This window comes from Oryctolagus cuniculus, chromosome 13 (genome assembly GCF_051225735.1).
Source record: "Oryctolagus cuniculus isolate XC-2025 breed Fujian yellow rabbit chromosome 13, ASM5122573v1, whole genome shotgun sequence".
In the NCBI taxonomy this organism is placed as follows: domain Eukaryota; kingdom Metazoa; phylum Chordata; class Mammalia; order Lagomorpha; family Leporidae; genus Oryctolagus; species Oryctolagus cuniculus.
In genome coordinates this window covers 45,388,527-45,400,027 of record NC_142879.1, presented here as the reverse complement: position 1 = coordinate 45,400,027, position 11,501 = coordinate 45,388,527, and the positions used below count along the sequence as shown (strand labels likewise).

At 40.7% G+C, this 11,501-nt stretch overlaps 1 protein-coding gene across 1 annotated transcript in view; it reads right to left on the bottom strand.

Moving 5' to 3' along the window:
• MALRD1 (MAM and LDL receptor class A domain containing 1) overlaps positions 1–11,501 on the bottom strand; it is a 407,814-nt gene that overhangs the window by 7,195 nt on the left and 389,118 nt on the right. Inside the window, exons 33-35 of the mRNA XM_008268638.5 lie at positions 9,562–9,641; positions 9,372–9,468; positions 3,145–3,220 (exon numbers count right to left, since the gene is read on the bottom strand). Of these exons, the coding sequence (XP_008266860.4) occupies positions 3,145–3,220; positions 9,372–9,468; positions 9,562–9,641 (253 nt within the window). The remainder of the gene's footprint in view (positions 1–3,144; positions 3,221–9,371; positions 9,469–9,561; positions 9,642–11,501) is intronic.

The window sequence follows — 11,501 nt, the reverse complement described above, 5'->3', positions numbered from 1 at the left end:
TCACTGGAGCAGTAGCTGGAGCTTGGCTGTCTATCCCTGTAGCCCCTCCAGCCCAGGCTGCCTGAACCCCTGGTACAGGTGTAGCTCTGATGTGTTTCTGGGGCCCTCTGCACACTGGCACCACTGCCTCAACCTCACCCTGATAGACAGAGGAATGCAGTAGCCTGCATTTTGACTACCTCTTTCTCTGGTAACAAGTCTGCTGTATTGAGTACACTTAGGTTAAATGAAATAAAATATAAATTCAAGAGTTTTAAGTTGATAGAAACATAGTTTACAGGGTATATGAGGAAACTTAAAAAGTTCTGTGGAAAAAGGGAATGAAAAGAGAAGTTTATTCTTGTACACAGAAACTTTGAAATCCTGGGAAGTTTTTTCATAATAGGCATTGTTTATAAACTTTTTGATACCAAAATTTGTTTATGCCAAAATAATTATCTTTTAATTCTACTTCCCATGAAATAACTATCATAACAGATATTGAAAAAGGGGGAAGTTCCATAAAATGACCCATGTGATTTCTTCAACTAATTTGCTAGAGAAAAAGGAGAGAAAAATAAAATCTGGAGATTAAAAGAGTTGTAAAAGACATCTAGCCGGCGCCGTGGCTTAATAGGCTAATCCTCCACCTTGCGGTGCTGGCACACCGGGTTCTAGTCCCGGTCGGGGCGCTGGATTCTGTCCCGGTTGCCCCTCTTCCAGGCCAGCTCTCTGCTGTGGCCAGGGAGTGCAGTGGAGGATGGCCCAAGTGCTTGGGCCCTGCACCCCATGGGAGACCAGGAGAAGCACCTGGCTCCTGGCTCCTGCCATCGTATCAGCGCGGTGCGCCGGCTGCAGCGGCGGCCATTGGAGGGTGAACCAACGGCAAAGGAAGACCTTTCTCTCTCTGTCTCTCTCTCTCACTGTCCACTCTGCCTGTCAAAAATAAAAAAAATAAAAAAAAATAAAAAAAAAGACATCTATCAATTGGGATGCCTATATCTTACATGGGTCCTGATTTAAAAAATCTGGTAACAGGGGCCACTGCCATGGCTCACTTGGTTAATCCTCTGCCTGTGGCGCCAGTTCTAGTCCTGGTTGCTCCTCTTCCAGTCCAGCTCTCTGCTGTGGCCTGGGAGGGCAGTGGAGGATGGCCCAAGTGCTTGGGCCCTGCACCCCATGGGAGACCAGGAGAAGCACCTGGCTCCTGGCTACGGATTGGCTCAGCACTGGCTGTTGCTGCCATTTGGGGAGTGAATCAATGGAAGGAAAACCTTTCTCTCCATCTCTCTTTCTCACTGTCTATAACTCTACCTGTCAGATAAAAAAAATATGATAACAATAGCAATACAAATTGACATGTAAAACTCTTAACTAGAGGCAGCAGAAAATGGCTCAAGTTGTTGGGTCTCTGTCACCCATGTGGACTAATACCTCGCTTGAGTTTCTGGCTTCTGGCTTTGGCCCAGCCAGTGCTGGCCACTGCAGGCATATTGGGAGTGAACCAGCAGAAGAGAACCTCTTTTTTTTTGTCTCTCTCTGTCTCTCAAATGAATAAATAGAATTCAAAAATTTAAAATCTCCTACTTATCTATAGGATACCTGGAGCAGCTGGAACACTGAATATCTGAAGGTATCCAGAAATTTTTAAATATTTATATGTGGTACTTTTGCTGTAATATGAAAAAACCCTTATCTGCTAGAGTTACAAGTGAAGGCTTTACAGTTGAATTTAATGATATCAGGGCTTTACTTAAAATCCTTCTGGTGAGTCAAGGGATTGAATGGCTGGGAAGTGAACCAAGATGGTCTTAAAATGTTGGTTGATGGCTCCCTGCCAGTTTATTACACTATTCTTTCAATTTCCTTATCACCTTATGAGAGTTCTGTTTAAGAGATTTTAGAACAACATTTTGGAGAAGTATATTTTCCAGTCAAAATGTTAGGCACAGTGAATATGGCTTAATGAATGTTAAGTCACTTGTTTCTGAAACAGAATCAAAACAGCAACAAAGGTCAAGAGATGTTGTAGAATTTCTTCTCTTGGCATTCTTTATGGAAGGAAAAGGGACTGTGAAAAAGGAATAATTTTTCTGTATTCCTTTATAGAAAATAAAAGAAAGCACTTCCAAGGTTCAGATCATCAGTTACTGTCACATGCATACACACTGTAAGACCCCTCAGAGGCAGGTGGGAAACTGGGTCTCGGATTTAAACCTGTGTCCGTGCATGATGACAAGCACAGATCTGAATGCCAGAAAAACCCATCTCTTCAGTAGAGTGTGTAACATCGTAGACAGTATAAGTTTCTGAGATAATACTACAAAAATAACTTCTAAACTATCTCACTTTAATTCTTACACCATTTGTATTTAATTATTAAAAAATGATAACATTTTCTTTAGTCAAATAGATTAATATTACGCCTTCCCCCTTTGTAAAAAATGTCATATTTGGGTTATTTTAAAAATATATATTTGAGAAGCAGAGAGAGAAATACACCATTCACTGTTTGACTTCCCAGTATCTACAATGAGCTGAGCTGTGCCAGGCTGAATCCAGGAGCAGGTAACTCAATCCAGATTCCCATGTGGGTGACATGAACCCAACTACTTCAACTATTATCTGCTGACTCCCAAGATGTTCATTGGCAGGAAGATGGAATCAGGAGTGGAGCCAGGATTTAAACTAAAACACACTGGCGCCGCTGCTCACTTGGCTAATCCTCTGCCTGCGGCGCCAGCACCCTGGGTTCTAGTCCCAGCTGGGGTGCTGGATTCTGTCCCGGTTGCCCCTCTTCCAGGCTAGCTCTCTGCTGTGGCCCGGGAAGGCAGTGGAGGATGGCCCAGGTCCTTGGGCCCTGCACCCGCATGGGAGACCAGGAGAAGCACCTGGCTCCTGGCTTCGGATCGGCACTGCACCATTTGGGGGGTGAACCAACGGAAGGAAGACCTTTCTCTCTCTCTCTCTCTCTCTCTCTAACTCTGCCTGCCAAAAAAAAAAAAAAAAAAAAAAGTAAATCCAAACACACCAGCATGGGATGAGGGCATCCCAACTGGTGGCTAAACTGCTATACCCTATACCAAACACCTGTTTTGTGTGTGTGTGTGTGTGTGTGGTCCGCTTCTGAAACAATACCACTCACCATTGACCATTGTTACTTACCTCTGTTTTCTCTGGGTTGCTCCAATTGCCATAGATTGGATTAACAAAGGCACAGTTACCAGTTCTCTCAGTTTTCCTTAAGGCACACAGGACAACCAAAAACAAAAGAAAGAAATATTACACTGAAATATACCATATTCATTTTCAGATTATTATCTGGTATAAACGCTTGAGAGACAAAATATCTAGCCAGTATACTTATCTTCATGAATGTATTACCTTAAGATTTTTTTTAAAAAGGACACAAAAGTAAGCGCATTCTAGAAAGCAAACATATTTTGTATTTAGATCTAAATAAACCCAGGTAAATAATAGAGGTATTAGGTGATCTCAATGTTAATTTTTCTTTTTCTTTCTTTTTTTTTTTTTTGACAGGCAGAGTTAGTGAGAGAAAGAGACAGAGAGAAAGGTCTTCCTTCCGTTGGTTCACTCCCCTAATGGCTGCTGTGGCCGGCGCTGCGCCGATCCGAAACCAGGAGTGAAGTGCTTCCTCCCGGTCTCACGTGCGGGTACAGGGACCCAACCACTTGGGCCATCCTCCACTGCCCTCCTGGGCCACAGCAGAGAGCTGCCCTGGAAGAGGAGCAACCGGGACTAGTATCTGGCGCCCCAGCTGGGACTAGAACCCAGGGTGCCGGCACCCTAGGCAGAGGATTAGCCAAGTGAGCCTCGGCACTGGCCCAATATTAATTTTTCAAAATATTAATGAAAAAAGTACAGTGCTAAAAATAATGTAATATGAAGCTGAACTAATAATAAGAAAAGGCCATCTTGAAGTTCCTTAGGCTGTAGAAGTGCTAGCTGCGGCTGGTCCAGGTAAAGCCAACAGCCTAGAATTCCATCTGGGACTCCCATTTTGGGGGCAGGAGCCCAAGTATATGGGCTATCTTCTGCTGCTTTCCTAGGCACATTAGCAGGAAACTGGATTGGAAAAAGAGCAGCCAGGACTCAAATGGGTTCTGATGTTGGAAGCCAGCATTGTAGACAATGGCTTAACTCGCTGCAGCACACTAGCCTTGGTGCCTGATATATTTGTTCACACTAGCCATGCCTCTGTCAGTCTGTGCCATTGCACCTGTTGTGTTTTCTTGAGATTCTTTGCCACCTGCTGGATTTCAGCCCAAGACTCTAGAGTTGGGCAAAACAGCATCTCCTCACTAAGTCCTTTCTCAATCTCTACTGCATTATCTTCACACCAAAAATAGCATGGCTGTCCTCTACGTGTGCTTCTCCAGCACTCTGTGAAGTGGCTGCATGCATTAGATATCGGCTTGTTGCTATACTAAGATTGTTTGCTTTTATATGTTTTCTACACTAGAATATAAATTATTATTTTTATATTTCCAGCCCCCACACAGTGACTAGCACACAACAGATCCTTAATAAATGTTTGCCTCAAATGCATGGTTGCACAGAGTTTCTGATTTCTGTGTTTTTTTTTTTTTATTTTTTTTATTTTTTGACAGGCAGAGTGGACAGTGAGAGAGAGAGAGACAGAGAGAAAGGTCTTCCTTTTGCCATTGGTTCACCCTCCAATGGCCGCCGCGGCTGGCGTGTTGCCGCGCTGATCCGATGGCAGGAGCCAGGTACTTATCCTGGTCTCCCGTGGGGTGCAGGGCCCAAGCACTTGGGCCATCCTCCACTGCACTCCCTGGCCACAGCAGAGAGCTGGCCTGGAAGAGGGGCAACCGGGACAGAATCTGGTGCCCCGACCGGGACTAGAACCTGGTGTGCCGGCGCCGCAAGGTGGAGGATTAGCCTAGTGAGCCGCGGCGCCAGCTGTGTTTATTTTTCTAAGGTGAAAATAAGCTTTCGTTCTGTCCTTTAATTTATTAGTGAGCTTAAAATTCCAACCCAGTAAACATACTGGTGAAGTTGTAGACGTATCTCCCAGGATACTTTTACAGAGAGATGATGTGGCCAAAGACTTGGAAGCAGGAGAGAGTCTATCAGGAGAATAACAGCAATTACTAAAGAAAAATTAAGCTGATCCACTTCCTTATGCTCTGCAACATTAATAAAGTATAACACTTAGAATGTTTAGTCTCCCGCAAAAGGAGCTGAATGTATTTGCTACATGCCACAGTAAAGCTGTGTGATTTGCTAGTTATACACACCTCACTTATCGTGACAGCCTTCCTGTCCGGTTCATTTAAACAGCTTACCTCTTTCAAGGAGTGTCTTATTTTCATACAAAACATTAATCTACTCTGCTTGCTTAAGAAGAAAACAGATGCAACCTAGAAATGTCAAGGACTGGAACCCTGTCTTCCTGCTATGGAAGTTTAACAGTGAACAGAGGAAAGGTGCTGAAAAATGCCAAGAGCATGGTTCTGGGGACTTTGTCTGCCAAATAGAGATACCTGTTATGCTGGGGAAATGCTAATGGTGAAATGGCTATCTACAGGATAAATAATTTGAACATGAGTTCTTGTACAGTAAAGTGATCTTTCCTATTTTGCTCAGATATTATTCCTTACACTCTGGAGTTTGTGTGCGATGACAATAGATTTAGAACTTAGGACATTTACCAAACAATAAATACGGGTACAATACCAATAAACTCTGCGGCATGCCAGATGTGTATTCCTGACACACCCATGTGAGCCAATTTTGTGTAGTGAAATAACAAGGAATTGGTTAAAAGATTATCAGTTATTTAGTTAAAATAGGAAATCAGAAATCCAGGTGAAATTTCTAATTTTATTCTTTTGATAAATATGGATATTACTTTCTGGTAAAGTATTTATAATACTCACTTAAAATTGACCTTTCTAAGAAAAATAGAATAATAATATCATTATAAGTAAATTTGATAAGTAGGTGGTCAGATGCGATACACTCCTCTTCCAAAGCCCCAGGGCAAAATCTTACACATATGGTTATCTAAATTAGAGCCTGGCATGAGAACAGTAGTGGGCAGACTACATGCAGCCACTGATTTAATAAAATACCATTTCCTGTCCTCCTAAAATGTCCAGGTTTTCTGATGCTCAGTTCATTCCATAGTTATGAATGCTTGTATGCGTTAGTTTCTAGTATTCCCTCTTGTCTACCATTCATATTCTAGGAGTTACATTCGATCATGTACTGACGTGATAGGCCATGCTTAACTCCAATAATGGCTCTGCCAAGGGCCACACAGGTAGGTATCAGTTACAATTTTTAAGCTTTGCTTTCAGCTTCCTTAGACTGGAATGAAGAATGGTCAATAACTAACAATGATGTTAGGGTAACTAACATGTAACTAACAATGATGTTAGGATAACTAACAATGATGAATAACTAACAATGATATCCCACATGTCATCTGCCAGGATTCTTTTGCAGATAATTCTGTAGCATGAAGACCAAGTAAAGTATTATACTTGGGATATAAAATGTTACTTTGGATTCCAACATCCTCATCTAGACAGGCTGAGAAATCAGACTTCAATAATATTTATGACAATGAATTTCTATGTGCCAGTTGTTGAACTTAGAGTTGTGACCATGAATAGGACAAGGATTCTGCCCTCAGAATCTGCTCACATCTTTTATGGGAGACATGATAGTAAAAGTCAATGTGCCGAGTGAAAACAAGCTCAAGAACAAAGCAGTTTCCAAGTTCAGGGTTGAGGAGGTTACTTCTGACCAAGGCTTGGATAGAATTGAAGAGGGTATCACTTGTGAACTTAGCCTTTGTGAACATGTTCCTTTCTGATGTTTTACTCTCCTGGCCAAAGGAAAAATAAACTCCAAATCTCTGGAAAGTCATTCTATTCCCCTTTGACTAATAAGTCCTTGTCCAATATTACTCTGGTAGATGGCAGTTGGCATCACTCATTCTGTATCTTGGATATATTCAGTCCATAAAACCCAAATTCCAAGACTCTGATGTGCTGTGTCAAATATGCAGCTTCCAGCCATCTAATTTTTCATTTGCCCTATGTGTTTCATATGTTAGGTAAGGGTGGAGCATTCAATGCTGTCCCTTTTTTCCAGAAATTTTCCAGCCCATAGAAGTATAACAAATGAATCCAAGACAGATGGTTTTATAAAGTATCTAATCTAGAATTTTACATTTTAGAAATTTTTACCATTAACTGTTTAAGGAAATTGCAATGGAAAGATAAATGTAGAACACTGCTTAGTCTAGGTGAAAACATCCTAGTAGCTGAAAGATTTAATGCAGTTACATTAGAACAGGAAATATTTCAGCCCCCAAAAATGAAGCTCATCATTTCATTGAAACAATTCAATTTTGGAACTGGGAAAGAACTGTAAAATACAAGTTACCTTCAGAAAGTTCTTTGAAAAAACAATTAGACAAGGCCTTTCATTGTATTTAAACATTTCCCTGACTTGTTATCAGTTAAAGCTCTGGCATGAAATAACTGACATTCTCAAATTGGAAAATTTGAGAAGTGTTTGACAAAGTGACAAATTACAGAGGAATGCCCTGATGATAAGGAAGACCATAGGCAATGGTGCAGGACACTGGGATATCAACACCAGGCCTGTTGCCACCATAAGCCTGGGAGAAAGAAAAAGAAAGGGTTCCTGAGACTAGGAGATGGCAGCTGAGTGTGTGTAGGGTCTACTGATGAACCCACATTTCAGACAGCCAGCACAAGGAAGAAGCCACGGTATAAATACCTAGTTCACCTTCTCTGCCCTCATGTATGCTCCACCTCAGCCAAACATCAAGTCAGATGATGAGGGAGTCTGTTAATGCAGTTCATAAAGGACAGCATCTAGACCCATTTGCTACCCTTCTCCATCCTGTTTGGCAGAGAAGAGTGGAAGGCAGATCTGAGAGGACAAACAGAAGATACCACTTGTCCTTTTCTTCTTTATTTTAGAATAAATTGAAATCTCTTTCTTGGGCTTCCAAAGCCCTTAACAATATCTCTACAACATACTTCCCTTCTGATACTCTACAGCTATGTGCACCATTCTGAAAGCACACATTTTAAAATTTTTCTTTTCTTGATAGCCCATTTCTTTCCCTCATATTTTTTCTTCCTTCAGATTTCAGTGCAAACTCTATCCCCCCTTATAGCATGCATCTTAGCTGCTGGCTCCAGGGATGTATCACCTCCAGGTTGCTCCCCTGCATACCTCTCACAGCACTCTGAGCAGGGAGCTCTGATTTCACCCACTCCCTGGGCAATGATATGGAGTGGTGTATTTTGAGAGGAATAAAAATGTGACCAGCATGGGAAAAATGTTGCTTTCTTTTGATGCCTCCCTTGAGGGTCTTTGTGGAACAAGAGATCACAAATGAGGATTAAGGGAAGGTTATCAGGGAGCTGGCTGCTTAAACTTCTCTTTAAAATAGGAAGAGAACAATCAACATTTGTTGCCCAACCTTGTTTTTAAGGTAAGATTTTACAACTCGTTTCTCAATTTCCTTTTTCTTTCCCAATGTGAATTTTAGCTGAGTTTTGAAGAGTCTGGCCAATAGATGTACAGGGAACTGGGACTTGGGAATCAGTTTGGTGATTCTCAGACTGTGGGACCACCTGCACTTCTTGTGTACAAATGCACACATGGGCTTGTGGACACAGCAAAGGCTTTGCAAGCAGTAACAGATAACCTTGGCCACTGTGCTAGTGGAGTTCTAGTGGCTAAGGCTGTGTTCATTTCTGGCTCCAGGGCAGCTCTCTGTTGACATTCTAGCTGCTAAATCCGCTGAAGCATAGAGTATGCAAGGTTTTGGATTTTTGCTAAGAATAAGTATTCTTATTGCTGGGCCCAGGTTGGGCTTGTCCAGGGATCTTGAACTTGACTAGCAGCTGACTTTCTGCCTTCAAAGATCCATATTACCACCCAAAATGTTTGCAGTGGGAATGGGTTTGGTAGAGAGAATATGATATTACAGGAATGAATATTTTATTTGGGGGCCAGGGCCACTCATTCAAGAATCTCAGACAACACACCCAGGTGGTACATCCAGCCGAATCGTCTTTTGGTTCTGTGGAGAACATCATGCTCTTTTTTAGTGGCCTTAAGCTGGCTCTTAACATAATCCTAAAAGCAAATTTAAGGACTTCTTACTAAAAACAGGAGACGGGTCATTGTTAGGCAGCTCCTGCTTCTGCCCAGGAAAACAAACTCGTAGTGTACAGTAACCTTAAAATTACATGCAGTTCATACAGGGTGAAAGGAAAATACAGCAGATGAAATGTTTCAGAAAACTGTTCTGCTGTATATTTCATTCAGCAATTAAAGGGCTGACTTACCTTACTGACACTTTTCTTTTCCCAAGAAAACACAAGACGGCGACAGTAATATGAGTCATCAGGAAAGCAAATCCAATACCCAGAAGAGCCCATAAATCTGGAATTTCAAACCAATGAAAGAGACAAATATGCAGTGAAAAACATTAAAGGCTCCAAAACAAAGAGTTCTTTGAGTCACAATGTCACCTACTATTCTGCATGTACACAAGATCTGCAGCAGGAGGGGTGAACTTGATGTGGCATCGACTTCCTTTCCATCCTTGCCCACATCTGGAAATGAGATAAAACGTTGATAAAGAAAAGCTGTGAATCTATTTTAGCAGAGTTGCGATATGATGAAATGATGAATGTCAAGCAAAAATGAGATTACAGAAATGTGGGTAGTTTTGATAAGAAACTAAAATGTGTAGCCAAAACCAAAACAAAATTAAATTTTATTATTTTTATATTACTGTGTAAGATCATACTCTTTTTTTTTTTTTACAACATTTATCACCTTCATGACTTTACAAGGTAGAGACCTGGTTTTCACACTCTCCTTTTTCATTTTCCAAAATTGACTTGCCTTTTTTCAGAGTGCAGTATTACATCGTTAGTCATCATTTGTTTCAAACCCTAAAGCTAGCATGTTTTCAATAGTAAACAGAATTAAGTTCTTTCAGACAACCAACAGAACATATTTAAGTTATTCATTAATATAAATATAAGCCTATTTATTTCTGATTTCAATAGGATGATCCCTGAAGTTCTTATACGTGGAATCAGTTCATAATTTCATCTGATGGCCTAAGAAGGAGAGAAAGAAGGAAAGGGATGAGAAGGGAAGAGAAGGATAGGGGAAGGAAGGGAGGGAGGCAGAGAGGAAGAAGAAAAAATTCAGATCCCCACCAGAATTCCATTATTTTTTTTTTATTTAGGGATTTTCATAACAAAACACACAATACCGGTAGGGATGGTTTTCAGAAACTTCATAATTGGGGAGCTTTTAACTCAAAGGGAGGTTAGATTTATTTATCAGCAGTAAACCTGTCAGGATTTTTCTGGTAGTATGTGTTTGCATGTGGGTGTGAGAGCGTCTGTACATGTGTTTGTTTAGGAGAAGTGTACAAGTGATGGTATACTTGGTTGAATTTCCTGCCAAGTTCATGGGAGGTGCTACAAAAGGGGATAAAAACCTAGCATCTGACTATGTGTGTTTAAAAGCCCTGTGTGAGGAGCAGTGCTTCTTCAGTGCACACCTACTGTGTTTTTTCTCAATCTTAATTTTGATAATTTGTGTACTCAAATGCAACTCCTTCACAAACAGTTTCTTTAAAAGCTTATGGGTTCAAGGAAGCTCATCATTATGCCTTTCTTTCTTCACTAAATAGTCTTTAAAATTGCAAATAATTTGATTGTTCTGATGTTTCTGAAATTCAAATTAGAATTATTGAAGATTGGTATATTTAGTTTTTATTCTCACAGCCCTTAAAATATTTTTGTTGGGCATCATTTTGATACTATGAATTCTAAATGGAAATCGCCCACCTGTGCACACACAGGTGTGGCCTTTTTTAATCTAGGTTAACTGGATTCCTTTAGACTTTATCACTTCCCTGGCATCACTGCTACAGTAATCTTCACCTCAGCAAATAGTATATATTTGAATGTGCTTATTAAGGTAAATTCCAGTGGGAAGTATCTTGGGAATAATGGTGAAAAGAACAATGAAGATTAAAAAAAAAAAAAAAGCTATGAAGGCTTGTCTATCAATCTACTCCTGTTATCCATTTATTGTGTTTATATGTTCATGTAAAACCTAGTAATGAACAAATAGAGCAGTGAATGAGATTTGTTTGGTAATTCTTCAGGGAGTTCCCCTTCACTGAAAAACTAATGTCAGTTTTATAGAGAATACATATACATACCATAAAGGAAAATAAAGATTTTTTTTTTTTACTTATAAGTATAAAAGTAACATAAAAATTGTTTAGGAATAAATTGCAGCTCAGGAGCAGGCATCTGGTGCACTGGTTAACTTCCCACTTGGGACACCCACATCCCATGGAGTTCCAGACTCTTGGCTTTGGCCTGGCCGAGCCACAGGGATTGTGGATATCTGGAGAGTAATCTAGCAGATGGAAGATAGAT